Here is a 23,957-nt window from a genome sequence, read left to right on the forward strand (position 1 = left end):
TTCTGTGGATTTATTCCTTTGGCCAAATTTATGTCTATCATTTATTAATCTGTTAACAACTCTCTTGGCATATACATTTGATAAGACTGTGGAGATTATGTTCACCTGTAAGAAGTGAAACTGCAGCCACGCTCATTTTCTGGATTAAAAAGGCTTTTCTTAACTAAATGAAATATCAGTTCTGAATAATCTCATGTATCTATCTCTTTATTACCTAGAACTTTTCTCTGTCAATACTGTTTTCCAGAGTCAGAAGGAATTTCAGAGGGACTTGCTACTGACTTAGTTAAAGCTTGTTGCTTCTTTTAAGAGCAGTTCATTGTAATGAGATCATTTTGGTCTTTGAAAAGGTTATTGGGCAGTTTTATTTTAAGTGATAGATACATTGCTTATTAAGAAAAACAAAAAAAAATGGGAAGGGTCTGATATCTTTGAAGTTTCTTATCTGTTTCTTTATAAATTTAAAGTACAAAAATTGTATCTTCCATACTCACTTTGCCCACCTAAAACTATTAAGTGACTGATCTCTTGACAAAGGAGAGGCATAGGCTGCATTGTTCTGTAGGCAAAATCCTAAGACAGAGAAACTTTGTTTTCTTCCTTGCCTGCTTCTCTGCTTCTCTCCACTTCAAATATGCATACCGTCTATCCTTTCTGTGAAGATTAAAGTAGTGAGTCAGTGATGGTAGAGTTTCAGGCATCAGGAACAATTGCATTTAGGGTAGGATGGTACTCCCAGTGTTCTATAATTCACAGCCTCCCCTGGTTATACACATAAATCTATCTCTGAAGAAATGGGAGACAGACTAAAGTTCCTTCTGACTCTAGGAAGAAGTATGGACAGGGAAGAAGCTACAAATAAGAAAAGGCTGAATAGACTAAGTTATTCAGAACTGATATTTCACAGTGAAGAAGAGCCTTTTTAACCCAGAAACAAGGCATAACTGTGTTTTCCTCACTGTGACCACCTGAAGACATAACTCTTTTTAAGAATCCTTTAAAGACCTACTTTCTTCTCTTTTCACGTTAGAATCTGTTTTTGAAATTACTTAGGCCTTAACATCTCTTTGGAAATGGTACTTCAGACATGATTGCAGTAGAAGTGCAATTAAAAAGGAAAACAGTAACAGTAGAACTTTTTTTTTGTTTTATCAGCACTAAAATAGCAAGCCTTAGATTGTGTTCTCATGCTGCCACATCTTGGAACATCTGCCAGGAGAACTCCAAGGAGCCAGTGGTAGAGGTGGGAGATGGATAACAAACTTCTTATTAGTCACCTTAACCCAGACTTGTTACTTCTTGGTAAAGAGATATGAATTATAGGGTTTACATAGTTGATTGTGACAGAACCACTTATGAAAATATTGCAAAACAGACAAACTAAGAACAAGTGTCACTTGCTGTGGTTGTGTCCTAAGATTGAGCAATAGGAAGCCAATGGCTTAAGGACCTCAAGACAGCATTCATTTAAAACAAAATAGGAGGTATCAATTTACCAGATTTCAAACTATACTACAAAGCTATAGTAATTAAAACAGCTTGTTACTGGCACAAAAACAGGGACATTGACCAGTGGAACAGAACCAAGAACCCAGATATAAAACCATCCTCATATAGCCAACTAATCTTCGACAAAGCAGACAAAAACATACACTGGGGAAAAGAATCCTTATTCAATAAATGGTGCTGGGAAAACTAGATAGCCACATGTAAAAGACTGAAACAGGACCCACACCTTTCACCTCTCACAAGAATCAACTCACGCTGGGTAAAAATCTTGAACCTTAGGGCTGAAACTATTAGAATTCTAGAGGAAAACATTGGAAATACTCTTCTAGACATTGGCTTGGGCAAAGAATTTATGAAGAAGACCCCAAAGGCAATCACAGCAGTAACAAAAATAAATAAATGGGACCTGATCAAATTAAAAAGCTTCCTCACAGCCAAAGAAACTGTCAAGAGAGCAAACAGACAACCCACAGAATGTGAGAAAATTTTCATAAGCTACACAACTGATAAAGGGCTGATAACTAGAATTTATTTAGAACGCAGGAAAATCAGCAAGGAAAATTCAAGAGGTGCTATATCACCATTGTTTCTTAAAGCTGAATAGTACTCCATGATATACATATACCACATTTTATTAATCCACTCATGTATTGATGGGCACCTGGGTTGTTTCCACAACTTTGCGATTGTGAATTGTGCTGCTGTAAACATTCGAGTGCAGGTGTTCCATTTGTAGAGTGTCATTTGTTCTTTTGGGTAGATACCCAGTAATGGAATTTCTGGATCAAATGATAGATCTACTTGTATTGCTTTAAGATATCTCCATATTGCTTTCCACAGAGGCTGAACCAGTTTGCAGTCCCACCAGCAGTGTAGGAATGCCCTTCCTAGGGCAACACTTGAAATAAACAGAACCAACTGGAGCAAATATATATATATATATATATATATATATATATATATATATATACACACACACACACACATTATATATATATGTATGTGTATATACATTTTATATATATATATAAATATATATATTTATATATATATGAATTTCTCCTGAGAAAGTTGACTGGGTCACAAATTATAACTTGCTTTAGAAAGGCAAAATACACATCCACACAATTATTTATTCTTTTATAGATTTCAATTATGTGTATAATTTAGTAGGAGAAATTTTGAGCATGCATTTTAAAAGTTTCCAAGTTTATTTTGTAATACTGTACTTTTAATGTTCAAGTACAACATGCTGTCACTTTTGTGAGCTCAGTTTTAACGGATGGCCAGTTATATTAAACTTTACTAAGCACATCTTCCTTTTACCCAAACTATAGATTACATGTAATATAGATGGATGGAAAATGTAGCATTTGTGTAGTCCTTATTGTGCTTAGTTTAGGTAGCATTAATAATAGCAGTAAGTGCTTATTCTCTCTTCTCTCATTAGCTTTGTCATTCACTTGATTCTTCTCACCTTTATTGTTGTCTTAGCTTCCTATTTAAATACCCTGTTGTATGTCCGTAGTTTCCCACATGGGACAGAGGGACTGGCCCAAGCTGGCACTTTCTCAGCACTAGACCTGGACTCCAACCCAGCACCAGAGTACAGTCACTTTGAGTCAAAGATACATAACTTACAAGAACAAATGATGAATAGAAGCATGAGCTATGGGTCTGGGTCCCTCCAAACCAGTGAGAAGAAAGAGATCCTTGTATTTCAGTGCCCTGTTTGATTATGATCAGACTTGGGACAGCTGCCTGCCAAGCCAGGGGCTCAGCTTCTCTTCTGGTGATATTCTGCATGTCATAAATGTATCTGATGATGAGTGGTGGCAGACAAGGCTGCTGACACCACATGGAGAAAATGAGCAGATCAGTGTGTGCCCCAGTTAGAAAAGGGTGGAAAAAAGAGCGAGCTTGATTTAAAACCATGAAGTTTCATGCCAGGATGGGGATGATTGAGTCTAACAGATTGATCATAACAAAATGTAAAAAGAGTTTCCATCTCTCTCAAAAATTTCCATTTTACAAGAGCAAAGAAAACATGGTCCATGAAAGCAGCATACAACAGGGAGCGACATCCAACACCATTGACAGCAAAAGCAGTTCCAAGGGACAAGAGGATGCTATTTTGTCATATGAGCAGGTGACATGGCAATAAATTACACTATGCAAGGCCCGTGATCATCCTGGGCCCAATGAAGGACTGAGTCAATGATGACCTAATCTCTGGGTTCCTGGATCCTGTGTGCCACATACTACCGAGCCTCACCATGATAATGAGGTGAATGGACAAAACTACCACTTTGTGGTGTTCTGAGAAAAAATGGAGAAGCATATCTAGGAAATCAATTTCATTGAGGCAGGCCAATTCAATGATAATCTCTATGGGACCAGCATCCAGTCAGTGTGAAGAGTTGCAGAGAGGGGCAAGCATTGCATCTTAGATGTTTCTGGCAATGCCATCAAGAGACTGCAGCAAGCACAGCTTTACATTTACACTCTTGCCGTTTTCATCAAGCCCAAGTCCACTGAAGCCCTTATGGAAATGAACCAATGACAGACATACAAACAAGAGAATAAGATCTATGACAAAGCCATGAAACTGGAGTAAGAGTTTGGGGAATACTTTACAGCCATTGTACAGGGTGACTCACCGGAAAATATTTATAACAAAATCAAACAAATCATTGAGGACCAGACTGGACACTACATTTGGGTCCCATCTCCTGAAAAACTGAAGAATCCTCTCCAGCCATTCCCTTGTGAACAGAAGAAATCAAGTCCCTCTTCCCTCCTCCCTCTTCATTCCTGTCCCCATGGGGAGAACAAATGCTGCTGTTCTTGTCCCCTTTTTTAGATATGTAAAAAAAATTGAGTTTTAAGCTTTGTGCAGTGGCAATATTGTAGCCAATGTGGCTTATCTGAGGCTAGATTATTGCTAATTGAAAACTTTGCTCAATACCCCACCATGAGGACTTGAAATATAGTCAGCATGGGAAATTTTTGACAGTCTCTACAGAGACTGAACGAACAAAAAAATCTGAGTTTTCTAGTCGTGTTTTTTTTTTTTTTAATTTTCATTTTGTTTTAGTTTATTTTGAGGGATGATGCCATCTCACTTACCATGTGGCTGTGCTCATTCCTGCATGGTCGTTTCCCAAGCACTAGCACAGGTGCAAATTCATCAAAGCCATTGGTTTCATAAAATCCAAGCAGAAGCAAAGAATGGAGGACTGATGGAAAGACAAACTGCACAGCTTGTGAAGTGAGGTAAAAGCACCACATGATGAGATGTTCCTGGACATTTCTACCTATCTATACTGCTATCTTGCAGCTCTGAACAGCACAACATAATGGCAACAGAAAGTATCTTATTTATATAGAGAGATATATATGTAATTTATATAAATATATAGAAATTATATATATTATACACTCATATATATATATATTCACACACATTTGAACTACAAAATCTATGGAGACTTCATCAATGGTACTATGTTATTAGAGAAATGCTTTCGTTTTCATATTCCAATCAGATGACATCTTCTATCTCAGCTGGTTGGGAAGGGATTGAAAATGGTAGTAAGTGCTGCACTAAGGGCACTCACATTTGGTCATTGTCTTGAGAGGTTTTCTCTAGGAGGGGTCAGCCTGAGGCCTGAAAGAAAGGAGGGGAGAGAGAATTGGAGACTCTTGATACTTGAAAGCATCTGCTGCGCTGAGGTGCAGTCAGTTCTGTGTACAGAAAGAGAAAGAATGGCTAATGATGCTCCACGTGAAATAACTAAATACATAAATACCCTGTTGTAATTGAACTTTTAAATATATCTATGTCTAACCCTTCCCACTAGATTGTAATATTGGGAAGGGATCACAGTTTTTCTTTAGGTGCTCTAGAGAACTTAGGAAAGTGCTTTGGGTACCACTTATGAGGCACCCAAGAAATAATTGTTGAATAACTACCAAGTGCAATTTATGACAATAATTTTAGATTTTAGTGCTTTGTAGTGAGGACTTCTGTCAGTGTTCATTAAGGGCCAGTAAAGAAAATACAACAAAGGTTGATTATAAAACAAAGCAAAATCCCCACCATGATCAAAATATTTTATGATAGGTTGTTACTTTCTTTTATGAAAAAGATCTCTTGTTTTCCTACTTGCAGTATCATTAGTGAAATTTTGTTTTTTCTTTGGAATTTGAAACATTCACTACAGCAGAAACCTTGTCAGTCTCCTTTCTTTAAAAGAAACGCCCCTTGGCATGTTAGACAAGAAGCTTATTGAGGCTTGTTGGAAGGCAACTGTTTCCTCCAGGCAACAATTGTTCAATGGCCCTGCTGTGTGTCTTCAGGGGAAAGAATACCCCAAATCTCAAATCCCTGACATGTGGGCAGAAGTGACTTGGCATTCTTTGGGTAGAGATGAGGGATGTGGTTTACTCTTGGAAAAATATTGATTTAAATTCCTGGGCAGTGTCATTGTCCACTTGTAAATAAATACATTTATGTGCTAAAAAGATTATCAGTAACCTTCTTGCTCCAAAGTCATTTTCTTTCTGTAGGAGATTTAAATTTTATTCCTTGATGAATCCTTGTAGCACCCATTCCTATTTGTTCTGGTGATATATGGTTTCCAGTCACATCTATTCACTGTTTACTGTGTCTCTATTTTAAGTCCTATTACAGAAATTAGTATTACTGTATGCCCCCTTGTTATGGTGTGTTATAGTGAACATGTGCCTGTAGTCATATAAGAAATGCTATAATTCTTTATATATTGTAAATTAAAATCCTCAACCCCTACCAGCTGACTAAATGGACCCCCTCATGGCCAGAAGAATATTCAAGGGCAAAGTTGCCTGCCAAAAAGAGAGAGGTCAGACAGGCCTTATCATGCCCCCCTCCCTTCTTAGAGACTTCCTTTGTAACCCATTAACAGGCCTGAGGGTATGCAAGACAAACCTGCAGGCCTTCTATTTGCAACAAATGGTGGCTTACCTCTAGTAAACAGTTTATGTTAAAACATTCCACCTCTTTAGACAAAGCTTCATGTCTTTAGCCAATTACAATCTAAAGAATCTTTAAACCCACCTATAACCTGTAAGCCCTCGCTTCAAGATGGCCCTCCTTTTTGGGCCAAACCAATGTATACCTCCCACACATTGATTAATGGCTTTACCCATAACCCTTGTCTCTAAAATGTATAAAAACCAAACTATAACCCAGCCACAGCGAGTCCACTTGCCCAAGGCCTCTTAGCAGTGGCTCCGGGTCATAGTCCTCAAATTTGGCTCAAAATAAATCTCTTTAAAATTATTTTGCAAATTTGGCTTTTTTTTTTCGTCGACAATATAAAATATAATTTCTTGAAAATAAAAGTTAATATGTGAAATCTTGGACTTACAGATATGATCAAGTCAGGAAACATTTTTTTTTGTTACATTCCCTGAAGATTCAGAGCTGAAAAGATGTTCATATTTGACATAGCAGAACCCATTACTAAGGTATGAATATGGCCCATTCTGCTCAACCTTACAGAGATATAGAACACTCTAGGAGGCATATATATACTTGTCACTAAGCAATCTTAGAGCATGGGAGAAAGGCTTGTGGTCCAGAGTTGATAGCTTGAGGGTGGTAACTTCAGTGAAGGTATACTATCATGCTCAAAGGTACCAGGCCTGGCCACCACCTTAATTCAGCACAGTGAATGGTGTTCTCAACATAGTAAGCATTCAATAAGGTGGAAAAGACTTCAAGGAGTCATTTATCCTAAAAGTCCTCTGCTTTTTGTGTGCTCACGCAAACATGACTGATGACATTCTGACAGAGTCATGTATAGTTCTTAGCGTGTTAGCTATAACATTAACTCTTTACTCATTCAAAAAATCTGATAGGATGCTAGGTTCCTGAAAGTATCATATTAATGAGACATCTTCGTATCTATTAAAATTTATAAATATGCTAATAATCAACAAATTACTTGATACATTTCACATTGATTGAACCCCCGACTGTATAATGGAGATTTAAAATCACTGATTTAATTGAATCTTCCATCAAGTCCATTAGTCTGGTAGACACTCCTTTTCATTGACTTTTATATTGCTTTTCCTCAAAAATCAAAAGAAGGTATATGTTATATTTAGGAATGAAAGTTTGATTTTATAAGCCAATGCAGAACTAGAATCCCCATTAGAAAAATTACCTTATAGCAAATTTTGCTCGATTATAACTGATCTTTAAAGCAGGCATTCAGTACTCTGATCTGAATAGCCTTTAAAAATTCTAGTTTCTATTGTGAGAAATTGAAATTGTTTTTCCTGCAGTTATGTGATGAGGGAGAAAATTACCCACAATCACAAACAACATAGAAGGATAAAAATACAACCTCTGTGCATGCATGCTTGTGTGGAGGGGGAGTGGGGTGTAAACCTAGAGGGGGCCTGACTGTATATGAGTTTCTTATTTTGCATTTTCATTCTCATTGTCAGGACTGCTTCTTTTTATTTTATTTTTTGGTGCATCTGCCCCATGTGTCTTTTTAGTATGACTCTATGAAAAAACTTTCTAATTGTGCTCCTGCAGCTCAGAAATATTAAAGTACGCTTTTAAATATGGGTAAATTACCATAGATGTGTGAATTCAGATTCTAAAAGAAATGTATATCAGAGGAGAAACCTAACTAAGGAATATTACTTTTACTATTTTTAAAACTCTATGCTAGGTATGATGAGAAGACAAAATAAATATGCTATTTCTGTTAATCTAGTTGAAGTAGCACAGATACACCTGAAAGATACCTTATTGCACATGTTAAGAGCTAACAAGTGGTACCCATACATTCCAAACATAGTGTACAGACAGGCTTAGGTCTTATATCTTCTTATTCAGTTTTTGTTCTGAACAATGAAACTTGAGACTTAAGTGACTCTGAACCTTGTGTGATTCCTCAAGAAAAGATTAATTTTCATTGACTATACAATGCTTGTTAAGATTGAAAGCAAACTTGGGTTGTTTGGAAAGAATTTCAATCAGAGATGAGATTAAGACAGGCTTGTAGATAATCAGAAGAAAATATAGCTTCCCACTACCCACAATTTTGAGTTAACTGCATTACTTTAACTTCTAAGTGTGCCATCTTATATCATCTTCATTTTAACCATGGAGTAATTGTCTTCATTTTATATTCTTTATTTACTGTTTATTTAAGTAACTTATTTAGGTTATTGATAGCGTCAACTAGCCTGGCATCTGCATTGTTGAAAATGGGAATTTTCAATGGTAAAAAAGAAAGTTGGCTTGATAGAAGGACCTGTCGGCTAAAAGCTCCTTGACTCATTTGTGAGACTTCATTAACAAGACAATAAAAAAGAGGGAAAAATCACCTATCTTCTCAAAGAAACCACAAATTTTGTTCCACATCTGAATTAATTTATACTAGTTCATAAACACTTTATTGAATTTGAAAATTAAAAACAACAAAAGCTGTTTGCTAAGCAGTATGATTTCTTGTCATTTGGGTCCTAGATTAAGAAGAAACAGCAAGATGTGCTTGGTTTCTTAGAAGCCAACAAAATAGGATTTGAAGAAAAAGATATTGCAGCAAATGAAGAGAATCGGAAGTGGATGAGAGAAAATGTACCTGAAAACAGTCGACCAGCCACAGGGTATCCCCTGCCACCTCAGATTTTCAATGAAAGCCAGTACCGTGGGGTAAGGAAACAATTTTAATTCTTATTTATTGAAATAAATTGCCCCAAGTCCATCCTATTTATTTCATCCCCACCTCCAAATCTGCTTACAGTCATTTTCCCTCTGCAACCACTAAGCAGCTGGAGTATTTTGCCTTCTACTAGGAGGCAAATGGATGTGTCAGCCACATACACAAAACTAACTGGAAATGTACAAATACAGACCTTGGCTATATAGTTGACTTTACAGTTTTTCATCTTGTTTACAACCAGAGAAATTGTGTCAGCCACATACACAAAACTAACTGGAAATGTACAAATACAGACCTTGGCTATATAGTTGACTTTACAGTTTTTCATCTTGTTTCCAACCAGAGAAATTGTGTTTTTATTGTGTCCAAAGAAAAGCCTCTGAAAAGAAGTCAGATGCTTTAATTATTTAGATTAAAATTAGTTAAAAAGAGAAATATCTGATTTTCTCCTTGAAGCTAGTAATACTTATATTTTAGTATCATTGGTAGATTGTCTCAAAATTTTCAGTTAGCTAATAAAACTCATATAAAGAATAAGGGAGGCTGGGCTTGGTGGCTCACTCCTATAATTCTAGCACTCTGAGAGGCCAAGGTGGGTGGATCATTTAAGCTCAGGAGTTCGAGACCAGCCTGAGCAAGAGCGAGACCCCTATCTCTACTAAAAAAATAGAAAGAAATTAGCCTGACAACTAAAAATGTATAGAAAACATTAGCCGGGCATGGTGGCACATACCTGTAGCCCCAGCTACTTGGGAGACTGAGGCAGAAGGATCACCTGTGCCCAGGAATTTGAGGTTGCTGTGAGATAGGCTGATGCCATGGCACTCTAGCCCCAGCAACACAGTGAGACTCTGTCTCAAAAAAAAAAAAAAAAAAAGAATGAGGGAAACAAAACATTGAGCTTTTCCTTTATGTCAGGGACTTCTAGGTGTGCCATCTTATATCATCTTCATTTTAACCATGGAGTAATTGTCTTCATTTTATATTCTTTATTTACTGTTTATTTAAGTAACTTCTGTAGCCTATGGCCATTCTAGGTTCCATGGCAGGCCCAAGTATAAATAAAACATAGACTCTTCTCTTGAGGAATTGGTTGGGCATGGGGTGTGGGAAGAATCATACACACCTGAAATAATGCGAGAACGTTTATGAAACCACATACATGCAATGACATGACACAAAAAATATATGCAAGAGCTATAGAAATTTGGAGTAAATTTATGTTTGTATTGCTAGGTTCTCAGGTTTATTTATTTATTTTTATTTTTAAAATTTCAGAATATAATGGGAGTACAAACATTTTGATTTCATAAGTTGCTTTTGTACAGTTTGAGTCAAAGTTATAAGTGTGCCCATCACTTAGATAGTGTGCATTGTACCTGTCAGGTGTGAATTTACACATCCCTTCCTCCCCCCTTCCCACCTGTTTAATTCCCATTGAGTTTTACTAACATGTACACATGCTTGTTGATCAATTAGTTCCAATTTGATAGTGAGTACACGTGGTGTTTGTTTTTCCATTCTTGCGATACTTCACTTAGAAATATGTTCTCCCATTCCATCTAGGTTGTTCACCATTTTTCACGACTGAATAGTACTCCAAGGTATACATGTACCACATTTTATTAATCCACTCAGGTATTGGTGGGCACTTGGGTTGATTCCACATATTTGCAATTGTGAAATGTGCTGCAACACTTGAAACCCCAAAGATTCTGCCAAGAGACTCCTGGAATTGATAAAAAAAATATATAGCAAAGTCTCAGGTTACAAAATCAATGTACACAAATCAGTAGCATTCCTATACACCAGTAACAGTCAAGCTGAAAATCAAATCAAAGACTCAATACCTTTCACAATAGCAACAAAGAAAATAAAATAACTGGGAATATATTTAACCAAGGCAGTAAAAGACCTCTACAGGAAGAACTATGATCACTGAGGAAGGAAACTGCAGAGGATGTAAACAAATGGAAAAACATATCATGCTCATGGATTGGCAGAATCAACATTGTTAAAATGTCTATACAACTGGAAGTGATTTACAGATTCAGTGCAGTCCCCATCAAAATACCAACATCATTTTTCCCAGATCTAGAAAAAATAATGTTGTGCTTTGCATGGAACCAGAAAAGACCCCAAATAGCCAAAGTAACCTTAAGCAAAAAGAATAAATCAGGAGGCATCATTTCACCAGACTTCAAGCTACACTACAAGGCTATAGTGACCAAAACAGCATAGGATTGGCACAAGAACAGAGACATAGACCAATAGAACAGAACAGGGAATCCAGATATAAAACCCTCCTCATATAGCCATCTAATCTTTGACAAAGCAGACAAAAACATACACTGTAGAAAAGAATCCCTATTCACTAAATGGTACTGGGAATATTAGATATCTACATGTAGACTACTGAAACAGGATCTACACCTCTCAGCACTAACAAAAGTTAATTCATGATGGATGACAGACTTAAACTTAAGGCATGAAACTATAAGAATTCTAGAAGAAGAAAATGTTGAAAAAACTCTTATAGATACTGGACTAGGGAAAGAATTTATGAAGAAGACCCCAAAGGCAATGACAACAACAACAAAATAAATAAATGGGACCTGATTAAATTAAAAAGCTCTGCACAGCCAAGGAAACAATTAATAGAGCAAGTAGACAACCTATAGAATGGAAGAAAATATTTGCATGCTATACCTCCAATAAAGGGCTAGTAAGCAGAATCTACAAAGAACTCAAGAAAATCAGCATGAAATAAATCAAAGAACCCCAAATGTCAGCAAAAGCCATGAACAGAAGCTTTTCAAAAGAAAATAAACTATTGGCCAATAAAGATATGAAAAAATGCTCAACATCTCCAATCATCAGGGAACTGCAAATCGGAACCACAATGAGATATCACCTAACTCCTGTGAGAATGGCTTTTATCAAAAAGTCCCAAACAACAGATGGATGCCAAGAAAAAGGAACACTTATACACTGTTGGTGAGACTGCAAACTAGTGCAACCTCTATGGAAAGTACTATGGAGATACCTCAAAGAACTAAAAGTAGACCTACCATTTGATCCAACAATCCCTTTATTGTATAGTTACCCAAAGGAAAATAAGTCCTCAGTTTAACAGATGTGTTTAGAGGCATCAATTCAAATCTTCTACATCATACATTTATATGGGAGTGAGAAGGATGCTTTTTGGCAGAAAGCCTTTCAGATGCCAATTCAGAACTTCCTAGGGTGGAATATGATAAAAATGAGAAAGTACACTGGTAGAAAATATTTTCTCTGTGAGTGAATTTATCACCTCTAAAGAGGAACCTGAAGATTTCACCCATTGCTGCAAATAGGGCCAATGTGCAAAGACATGTTCTGTAAATAAGCAGAAGGCACTTAGGCTATTCTTTTAGATGATGTAATGTCAGTGCCATAATATTTGAAATTTCTGCAAATTTCAGAATCTCAGGTACTGAAATAGGCCTCATCTAGTACAATGTAAGAAAGCATGTGTTGTCTTAATCTCTTATTCTTGAAGCAGAAATTTCAATTGTTTGACTTTTGTAAGTAAACACATTTTGGAATATAAGGGAACATTTGAGAAACCACATTTACCTGGTTTATTTCTACTTTGCAAGCCACACTGCAGGAAAATGGAGTGTGTTATAGAAATAAGGCAAGTATCACTGAGAAATGGGAAGATGGAAATGAAGTAATGGTAATGAGAACCAAATAATCAAATTAATATTTGTTAATGAAAAGGGAATCCAACCTAAATTGAGTGCCTGCTTTGTGCCAGGCACTGAGTTAGGGAGTTTAATAACAGTAAAAGTTAAGATTTATCATTTTCCAAGTCATGGGAAGAAGAGTACATAGAAATAATTAATAGAAAGCTTATTACACTTTCAGTAATTGTGCTATATGCTTTATGTGTATTATAATAATCTATTCTCATACTAATCCTATGAGGTAGGTATTGTTATTACTATTTTATAGATAAAGAATTTGAGGCCTGGAAGTGGCTAACTAGCTTTCTAGGTCACACAACTAGGAAGTAGTAATGAAAGTAGGATTTAAACCTAAATTTGTTTTACTCCTAAAGCTTCTACTCTAATTAAACCACACTATTGTTCATTTTCCTATTTACTCAGAAATGTCTTCTTTTTTTTTTTCTTGTTTTCTGTTCTGTATTGTGAGGGGGCTGTTTTCTGCAAATTACATTTCCCAGTCCCCATTGCCAACTGCCCTCTATTAGGTTCGACCAGTAATGGGAGGCACTGGTTGGAAGATTACAGGAACGGAGGAGGGGAAAATCACGATATCCTTTTCCTTGTTTCTGTGGCTGTGTGTTTCCATGACAGTGGCTGTGTCTCCCTTGTGGTACCAGCTCTACCAGGTGTCCCAGCTCCTAGGCTCTATAATATCACCGTCTTTATTTTTCCCTCTAGCTGTGGTAGGAGCTTCCTACTGTTGCTAATCTCTGGGTTGTCTCACCATGTCCTGTTTGCCTTTCAGTTATTTAACCCTTTGTAATTAGGTCTCCATATTAAATTACCTCTATTAAACTATCTCAGGTTTCTCAACCTTGGCACAATTGATATCTTAGATGGATAATTCTTTGTTTTCGGGGGCTGCCTTGTGCATCGTAAGATCTTTAGCAACATCACTGGCTTCCACACATGAGATGCCAATAGTACCTCCAATTGTGAACAACCAAAATTTTCCATAGACACTGCCAGATTATCCCCTAGGGGAAACATTACATCCTGTTGAGAACCACTTAACTATGCCTTAGGTTCTTATTTCCTGACTGGAACTTGACTGAAACTACTACCCTACTTATATATGAGGCTCTGCTATAGAAGATACAAAATTTGGGGGGTAATCTTCATTCTGAAAGAAGTTATGTATATGAAGAACTAAAATTCATTTTCATGAAGTGATAATTAATATGATACCAGTATATGGTAAAATACATTCTGGATTAATGTTACTGGAATCCCAGAGATGTAAATATAGTATCTTTACTTTTTTTCTTCAAGAGAATTCCTATAGAAGAAGCTGACTCTGTCACAGTCTGTTTTGTTTACTCTTATATTCCTTGCATAAAGAGTAGTGCTTGGCACATAGTAGGTACTCAATAAATATTTGTGGAATAAATTAATTAATATGGCTTAATTAAGAAACTGGTGTTCTTTTCTCTCAGATTCACAAACTGTTTATGTTTTCTATGTTTTGGGCCAACATGATAATATGCTTTGACCCCAAAATACTTGAAACAGAGGCAACTAGAGTCCCCTACATAGCATCATATCATCAGACTTCAGTCTGGATGAAGACTTGCTTTCTTTCACATGAATCTAAAGACTAACATGAGTTGTTTCTGTTACTTTGATGATAGTAAGAAATACCTTCTCTGTGACTACTGGATTCTTTTAACTAGTATTCTGAGGTTACTTCCAAGTGGTTGAGTGTAGATATGATATATATGGTTTGTTTACCTTGAGTATCTCTTATCAGTCATGTGTCTCAGTATGGAATAAGTGTTAGGATCCAGTTAGTTCCACTTTTGAATAGTGAACTCAAAAGAGTATAGGAGCCTACACATATATGCTTATTGTTGAGGATTTATTCCTTTGTCAACCTCTAGAGTATACAAAAAGATGCCTTTAATCGATTTTTGGAGAGATCCCAGTGGCTCTATACAATTCTGGCTGTATTTTAAAAAAAAACTCTAAATAAGAGGAAAATTACTAGTCTGACATTTCTTTGGGTAGGGTTCAAACTTTTAGGGTCACCCATGGTTTGAAAAGCTCTAAGCTTTATATCTCCAGATCTTCAAAGTGCCTGGAAAAAAAAAAAGGTGCTCGGAAAAGGACCCTGCAATTGGTAACCTGTTGGTGAGGCAATTTTTAGAGAAGCCAGTAAATAATGAGTGCTTTTCAACTCTAATAAATTAGGCAAAATGCCAAGCTTATCTCTGTGTGTTTAAAAATCTAGATAAGGCCAGATATAGACAATGGCTATGTTTTCTATGTATGCTTGCTATTGATTATAAGTCACAGTCAAATTTAGGCAAGTCTATTTGTTACTTTTGGAGAATGTTTGGTGGCTTAGAGGATGACAGTAGGAAGCCCAGCCAAATTCAGTTGCATGAGGCTTCTCTTGGATTCCCCATGGTTTGGTTGCTCTTCCAGTCATATTTCATGAACCTCTCAGTCCCTTCCTCAAAACACAGCACAGATTCATTATTCTTCTGGCCTTGAGCATGTCTAGCTAATATCTGGTCTACTGTAGATTCTGAGGAAATCTCTATCTAAATCAATAATGGAAGAGAAATATGAGGTACTAGAAAGCAGTCTCACACCAGAAATAAACAGCCTCTTACTGGGAAATGGTCGTTTTGGGGTATGGAAGAAGCTACAGGCAGATTTAAATTCTATGTGATGTGGAATAAATCACCCTGCAGTTTCTGTCCAACAGAACAGCACACTTTCTAACCCACATTAAATGGGATCCAGAAGCCTTGCCTCTTTACTACTTTTTCCAGAATTCTAGCATTATGGAAGTTAGCTTGTCTGTTCCCTAAGAGATGGCTGATCCTGTCTACTAGCTAGATCATTCTGAATAAATGTCCTGTTTTCTTTCCTTTGTTGGTTGCTCATTGCTAATTCTTCTTGCCTTCTTTTCACCAAGGACTATGATGCCTTCTTTGAAGCCAGAGAAAATAATGCAGTGTATGCCTTTTTAGGCTTGACAGCACCACCTGGTTCAAAGGTATGATACCCATTTTTCCTGCTTTATAGGTCATTATACTGCTGCTGGGATTTTTGATCAGTAAGATTTTCACCTTTATTAAGTATTCAAATTAAGTCAGAGGCAGTGCATTATAGCTAATCTACATTCATTTAATCCCTAGTAGGGCAGACATGTCTGCATAATCACATACATAAAGTATGTGTTTAGGAGGTAGATGGAGTTAGCCACACAAGACAGCAAATTTCTCATTGACCCATTCACAAATAAATGGTTAGCAAGTTTAAAGACTCCTTTATTTCAGCTGTCATGCATGATTCTACATCAACAGCAAGCATCTTAGTTCAAGGTAATCTCATTGGCAACATTTATTGTCTTTCTGTGAGAGTAAATGACAGAGTCATCCATTCAAATTAACTAAGAGCATTTAAGTTGCAAAACTGGTCACCAAATTGCTAGTTAAATTTTGGGCTTTTATCCTGACAACACAAATTAATTTTTCAAGTGACAGTATTCCCAGGGGAGACCAAATAAAGAAAGCAAAAATGAAATAGACTATCTAATGAAATGTCTCAAAGCTATGGACTTTTTAAAATATACCTTTGCATTTTACAGTAGGTGTTCTCCACATAAGCTGGCTTAATCAAAATATCCTCTGCTCTATCATTTTATGTTTTGCTCTTAGCAATTGATTTCATGTTAGATTCTTCGAACTCCCCCAGTTCCTTCTTCAATTTTGAGAGTTTGTGTTTGAGATTTACTAGCATTATGTTTACATCACTGTGAAATTATGTTTCCTTGCCAAAATTTATTTTGCCATGGATAAATTGTTATACTTTAGGCTTTGTATAATTTTAATTGTAGAGAAAAGTTAGGCAAGGCACTTTGTTTAAATAACTAAGACCCAAGTTAAGTCATCAGGTTCAGTGCAGATTTGAGGAAGTATTTCTATGATGACTCCCTCCCCTTCAATAAAAATTAGAATTCATCCATTCATCTGTTCATTCAGAAAGTATTTATTCAGTGTCAAGCACTGACTAGACATTAATGATGGGGCAAATACAGAGAATACAGCATAGTCCCTATATTCAAAGTGTTTATAACCTAGTGAGGGACATCTCTACAAATAATTACATAACAAATATTTGTATACATAATAATATCTCAAAACATTGTGTGCTAAATTTTATAAATTGGTATGAATAAAGTGCTAAAGAAGTCCAGAGGAAATAATCATATATTCCTAATCAGGAGGTTGGAGAAGGTTTCATAGAGGGAGTGGCATTTAAACTATTGGGGATTCCATAATATTGAAGTGACAACATAAACCATTGCATTGGGGTATAATTAGTTGCACGTGATTTTGTACTTAGGGAGCAGAGTATAATATAGCATGGCTCCAAAATAGGTATATTAAATAGAGGAGTCTCTATTAGGAAGCAAGGTTGGCTACATAGGTGGGGGCAAGATTATAATTGCTGTGCTATGTAGATTCAGCTTTATTCTCTAGACATCCAAAAGCCATGATGGGAAATGGAGGAAAATGACAATATGAGTATTTCTGTATTTTAAAGTGTGATTTAATTTATGTCTTAAGAAGAAAAAATTTGCAATTGTATGGATTGTGAAATATTGAGGAAATGAGATAATAGAGACAGACAGACCCATTAGAGGATACCTTAAGAGTACAGAAAAGTGATTGAGAAGGGCCTAAAGTAAGACAGTAGTCTTAGAAAGGGAAAGATGGATTTAGGAGACACAAAAAATTCACATGTTATAGGATTTAGCAATTAATGAGATGCTTGTACATGCCAAAAACTGGGAGGGATTAAAGCTATCTCTGGGTCCACTAACCTGGATGATTGGGAAGTGAAATAGATGTCACAGAGTAAACAAAAAAGTGAGTGATCCAGGGAAGGAGTTAGTCTTGGGAATAGGAGGGCATGTGGCGTTCTTCTGAAAGTGGAAGAAATGGGGAGAAAAGGATAAAAATAGAGAAAGTTTAATGTGTGGGAAGGTTGGGTAAATTCACTGAATGTCTTACCTTCAGTGTGACGTAGGAAGAAAAGTTATCTACTAGGAGTGAGGGGAAATTTGGGACAATAGAACCTTGAAAATAGGCTAGGGAGTAGGCTAAATAGTGAATGGAAGGGCGGTTAAGCAAGAGCCCTGCTGTAGTTAGAATTGGTGAGCCCATAGGGAAGACAGCGTGGTTATAGTGGTTTTTTTCCCCATCATTGTTTAAGCTTTGGAGTAGGAATAGAGTAAAAGAACAGGGGATGTTATGAAGTACTGGACAAGAGGGAGCTGATACATTGGGTATTTAATAGCTTTTTCCAGGACTAAAAGTGATGAATTTGATATCAGAATGGTTATATTTTTATACTTCAGCTCAATTTCTAGAGTTTCCCCCTTTTAACAGTACTGGCTGAATAGAAGGTATACCAAATAAGAAATGCAACTAGTTAACCCACATTGGGAAAGTGTACTGATAATAAAAGACATGTGAGAAAATGATATGTAGTTTTTATCTGTGTAATCAGCAGAAATAAAATGATAGAACTCGGTGCTGAGAAGGTTATATTGAAACAGATGCTCTAATATATTACAGGTGGTATAAATTGGTACTCCTTTTTGAAAACGAGAAAACAACTATGTATCAAAAACCTCAAAAATGTTTATACTCCTTCATGCAGTAATTTCACATTGAGTATTATAGTGTAATGAAATAGTTCTGTACATGGAAAAAGCTTTATGGATAAAACCACAAATGAAAATGTTGTTTATAATCTTAAAACTTTGTTTATAATCTTAAAACTTGTTTAACTTGTTAAACAAGTTAAATGTTTAACAGGAGGGTCAACCACATGAATTCATCCACTGAATGAACTTTATGGATAAATATTATGAATCAAAGTATCATACTGTATACAATCCTGAGCTTTGGAAACAAGTTAAATGTCTACCTATTAGGTCAACAAAAATAGTTTATTCACTGAATGAACTTGTGCTGTCATTAAAAAAATGATAGTTTGTAAAAGGATATATTAAATGAGCTACAGAATTGTTTGCACAGTATAATTAATATTCTAATTACATTTAAAATTTATGCATAGGACAAAAAGGAGACTGAAAGGAACCATAGTTAAAATGCATATTTTCTCTCATTCTCTGTTTTCTAAATAATTAGCATAAAGACTCTTTACATTTAAAAATTATTAAAAACTAATGTACCAGAGAGCTTGATATTTAAAAGCACCCTATGGCAAATATTCCATAAAGCAAAGAATCCTTCTGTGGAAGATAAATATTTTTATACTTTTGTTTATTTAATGTGTTTAAAACAAGGTATATAAATATTTACTATTAGTTACTCTATTTTATCAATACAAAGAGCATTTCTTTGAGGTAGAAGTGATGGTTTGGAGATATGAAATAAAATAATTGATACTTTTATTAAAAAATAAAAACCTAGTGATTTTTGTGCAGGGAGGAAAACTACTCTCCTCAGAAAGGCATGTTGACTAATATTTTGAAGGAATATAGGGTGCTAGTTAGAGAAATGTTCTCATTAGCTTTGGTTGAATCACCCTGCTCTAGGGAGGGCCTATGGAGTTTGCCTCTGCTGTGAGATTTGAAGCAATCCTATTTCCACTGAATTCATAGTATGCTTACTGCATCTCCAAGAGAAACTGCATGTTAATAACATGTAGCTGTAGTCTTGGTTTCAGTTAGTAGGCAAAAAAGAGGAGGGAGAAATGCAGGAAAGACGGATGTATGCCTACAATGGGCCAAGCAATGAACTGGACACTCCATGTACATCTTATTTTATCCTTACATCATCCCTCTAAGCTAGGTGTCCTTAGAGATATTTTATAGAGGAGAAAGCTGATGCTCGGATAATTTAAATAATTTGTCCAAGAACATATAATAATTGCGTATCAGAGCTGGAATTTTAACCCAGGATTATCTGACTCAAAACCAGTGCATTTACGGAATTACGTTTACGTTGGGAGGAGCGGGGAGAGCACCTCATATGCTTGTTTCTAAGGCTCTGTGGTTGATTAGATGACTCACAATTCTAATATAAATATTAACTAATTAATTTTAGGTATTAATAAAGCTTCCAGTTCAACTTATGTGTTTGCTGAATAAAAAATAATTAGAAAAGTAAATAATGTACTTTAAATATAATGTATTCTAAAGGCAAATTAGAAGAATTTTAAATTGAATTTTGTTTTAGATGTCTATGCTAGTAATTTCTTCCACTAGAAAGGATTACTGAAAACAATGGAATTTTTGACAAATTACAGGAAAAAATGATAGGGTGTGACTTTAGGTGTTAGGTGCTCATAGGAAGAAGGACTTCACATTAGGACATATTATTATACAGGTATTTCTCCGAACTGTATATTCTAGGCCTTTGAAGGGTCTTAGTATAAAATTCATTGTGTTGTGTGCAGAAATTCTTCAAAGCTCTTTCTATGAAAAGAAACAAGATGCATAATGTAGGTCTAAGATGTATTCATTTTGACAGCTAAACACTAAAAAGTTGGAAGCTTGAAAGAAGCTTAGGGACTTTAAATTTTTTTTGACTAGGCATTTTAGAAGGTGAGTCAATAATATATTTCACCTGTTTTTTAAGGATGTATTAATATTAAGAATGAATTACAGTGTCCTTTCTTGTTTATTTCTTTCCTTCATTTTTGTCTTTTTTTTGGGTAAAAATCTAGCATCTCTTTTTGTTTTTCTACTTTCTTTTGAATGTAGTATCAGAGACTAATTTTGGAATATTCAGCTGCTCCTGGATCCTTCTGAAGCTGTCAAGTATTAAATTAGTGACAGGTGCTTACAGTGATATTGTCTACATCCCTACAACTTAAGTCTGATGTTTCTTTTGCCAAAGTTACCCTTGCCACTCATCTTTAGTTCAACAAACTTTCCTTGATGTTTATTTTGTGTCAAGTACCAGAGCACCCACATAGGTCAGAGTTCCTATGCTAGAGGTGAGTATCTCACTGGCCAGAGGAGAAGGAAGACAACTTGATCTGTTTTCATGTGTACTGTCATAAAACATAAAAGCAATGACATATTAATGAATAGCACATTTTTAAGTAATTTAACCTTAATTAACTATACACAACTAACTGTAAACTTTAGGTAACAATGTTTTTGAAAACTCAGTTTTTGTGAAAAATCACACAAGAAGGAAACTAGCTATTTTTAAATAAAATGTCAATTATAACTGTAAATCACTTGCTTTTATGGAGTTATTTCAAATTATTAGTAATGATTAGGTGGTCTTTTATTATATCTGTTTATAGACAGCAGTTTCTATTGTATAGTTTTTCTGTTAAGACTTTTTTAAGCAATCTTTTCTGGGGGATTTTGAATATTCTTGGTAATTTGAGCTAATGAAGTCTAACCAAAATATGCATGCATATCTCCTCAATGATATATAAATTTAACTATTTTGTTTTTCATTTCAGGAAGCAGAAGCCCAGGCAAAGCAGCAAGCATGAACCTTAAGTATTCTGCCTTAAGCTTCCTGAAAAATGAGTCTCCATTACTTTCATAGAATAGCAAAATTATTTTGGCTTCAAAAACAGTAAGCTTAATGTTGAAATAATAGATTAGTTGGTGTTTTCACATGCACACAATCAAAATGAATATATAATTAAAATGTGAGCGTTATGGTGAGGAGAATGAGAAATGAAGATAAAATTTTAGTAGATATAATAGTGTTGTTATCTGCTAAGGCATTTTATGTACTTTAGTCATTTTGCAAAGAAAACACCCTTCACCTTCTTTTGGTATTATTATTGCAGCTTAAGTATATCTGTAGCTCAACATTGAGGAGTTTAAAAAGGAGAGAGGAGCAAGAGTAAGAGAGAGAGAAATAATCTGTCTCTTATTCCAAAATTGCCTAATTTCAGTGAACAAGAATGTGTACCTTTTTGATGTGATGTCATTGTGATTAAAAAGTACTTGCAGATGATGTTTATATGGTAAACATTGTAATTTCTTTGGTAATTATAACATTCCCATTATTTTGTAGATGAAACGTCTGTGTACTGAACCCCAAGTTTTCCAGGTTTCTAAAAATAGCCTTTAATTGCATATTTCAGTTATCAGAATAGATGACTTCCTACCCCCCAAAAAAGCAATAGATGCATTCAGTTGATAACTCCCTTGTATAACTACACAGCTAGAATGGAATCATGTTTCTAAGTTCTTCCCTTAATGAAATACACATGTGTATATCATGGAAGTGGGATAAGTAGGTTTAAAATGGCATTCTCTTCACTGAGCTCAGACTTTTGATTATTGTAAAATAGGTTGCCAATCATTGCCCAAAGTTAGTTTTCCTTGGGTTTTTGCTAAAAGAAATCTTTGTGGTCCCCCCCCCCAAATAACTTGTGATCATGAATGTCACTATTTCTCAGAAATCTGATCTTTTAATTTCATTTTAGGCACATGTGAGTACGTTAATCTAAGCAGAGATAATCTTTTTTATGCCTCTATTCCAGCAAAAAGCACAAGTATCAAATAAAAGGGGCAACTTTAGAAATATTAATTCTAAAGACTTCTAAAAAGACAAGAAACATGGCCTAAATCACTTACACAGAAGATATATATATATATAGTACTTTAGCTCCATACTATTATATTACTAAAAGTAAACACCTACTTTAAACTACTTTTATTGTATCTGTTGTATGCAAGTCTGTACTCTTTGCCAAAATCAACATGTAATAAAGACATGGCTTTGTTTACTGAAATTAAAACTTGATGTGATGCTTTAAAATAAACTCAGTACTTTTAGAAACATAATTTATGTGTTCTTGGAGTTTCTAAATAATATAATAGTAATTTTGGATGAGTAGCATGTTTTTTAGAGGGTTTGGAAGGAGAAAAGAGAAAATAACAGAAAGAAAACAATTTGAATGCAATTCAAATTTTTTTCCTAAGTTTTCTTTATAAGGCTCTGAATTTTTCAGTACAAACTGGAGACAAACTATTCCATTGTTTTATTTACAAAAATATACTATAGAGAACTCTAAAGAAGATAGGGCGCTTTGTAATAAATAGAAAATGCTTTAAAAAGCTTTCAGCCAATATTTTCTCCTGAGCTTTATTAAATGCTGTGGATTGTAGTTACATAATTCCATGTGGTCATTTTTACTTTTATTTTAATAGTAAATAAATTAATGCTATCAAAAATAGCCATTATTCAAAAATAGTTGCAATTTTGAGATGTTTATATCTATTAGATAATATCTTAAAATCAACATATATGTATATTTAAAATAAAAGGTGGATTTAGTCTTCCTAAATTGAAATCTTTCATTTTGTCAGCTGAGAAATATATGTCTGGTATTTACAAGAAAAGCAAGTGAAATTCTGATTATTAAGCTCAGTTTTATAAAGAACTTTCGCAATATTTGCCTGGAAAATATAACTCTTGCTAATTGTTATATGATATTTGGCCTGTTTCTGTTTGTAAATCAGACCTGCTTGCTAATTTGTTATTTCCCATTTTAGAGCTGATTTGCTCTTAAGAATATTTGACCTTCAGGAAGATTCCCATTATTACCAAACAATGCAACTTGTTTGTTAATTGTATTGTGAAATGCCAGCACTTCTTTGGGAATCTGAGTGTAGAGGTGAAGAGAATTTTGAAACCAAGATTGTTAATTACTTGCTTGGGAAAATCTAAATACAGAATTTTGGTGAAGTCAGGTTTCATTGCACATATTTTATTCATTCAGAAAAAAAAGGAAAAAAGAGGATTCACATGTATTTTTATTACCCAGTTGTGGATGTCGAAGATATAGAAAGGCTGACATTGATCTCATCCTTTTCTATGTAAAGTAGATATCTCTTTTCTTTGAGGAATTCCAACAAAACTGATTAAGAGACATTCACATTGGGTTAATTTGAACCTCCTGG

The 23,957-nt window shown here is 35.2% G+C and overlaps 1 protein-coding gene, 1 non-coding gene and 1 pseudogene across 5 annotated transcripts in view; all 3 read left to right on the forward strand.

Annotated features, from left to right (window-relative positions):
- Positions 1 to 22,611, forward strand: part of SH3BGRL (SH3 domain binding glutamate rich protein like) — an 81,552-nt gene extending 58,941 nt beyond the window's left edge. For 3 of the 4 annotated variants that reach the window (XM_075999475.1, XM_012790331.2, XM_075999478.1), the window contains 4 exons: positions 9,050 to 9,235; positions 15,945 to 16,025; positions 20,775 to 20,849; positions 21,494 to 22,611. In XM_075999475.1, the coding sequence (XP_075855590.1) occupies positions 9,050 to 9,235; positions 15,945 to 16,025; positions 20,775 to 20,822 (315 nt within the window). In that variant the 3' untranslated portion in view covers positions 20,823 to 20,849; positions 21,494 to 22,611. The remainder of the gene's footprint in view (positions 1 to 9,049; positions 9,236 to 15,944; positions 16,026 to 20,774; positions 20,850 to 21,493) is intronic. The other variant, XM_075999477.1, reaches the window with a different exon arrangement.
- LOC142865924 (disks large homolog 3 pseudogene) lies at positions 2,528 to 9,037 on the forward strand (annotated as a pseudogene).
- Positions 4,397 to 4,537, forward strand: LOC142866004 (U4 spliceosomal RNA). Its single transcript, XR_012916077.1, has one exon. It is a non-coding gene; the product is annotated as a U4 spliceosomal RNA (small nuclear RNA).
- Positions 22,612 to 23,957: the final 1,346 nt, after the last annotated feature.

The sequence above is a fragment of the Microcebus murinus genome, chromosome X (genome assembly GCF_040939455.1).
Source record: "Microcebus murinus isolate Inina chromosome X, M.murinus_Inina_mat1.0, whole genome shotgun sequence".
Taxonomy (NCBI): Eukaryota; Metazoa; Chordata; class Mammalia; order Primates; family Cheirogaleidae; genus Microcebus; species Microcebus murinus.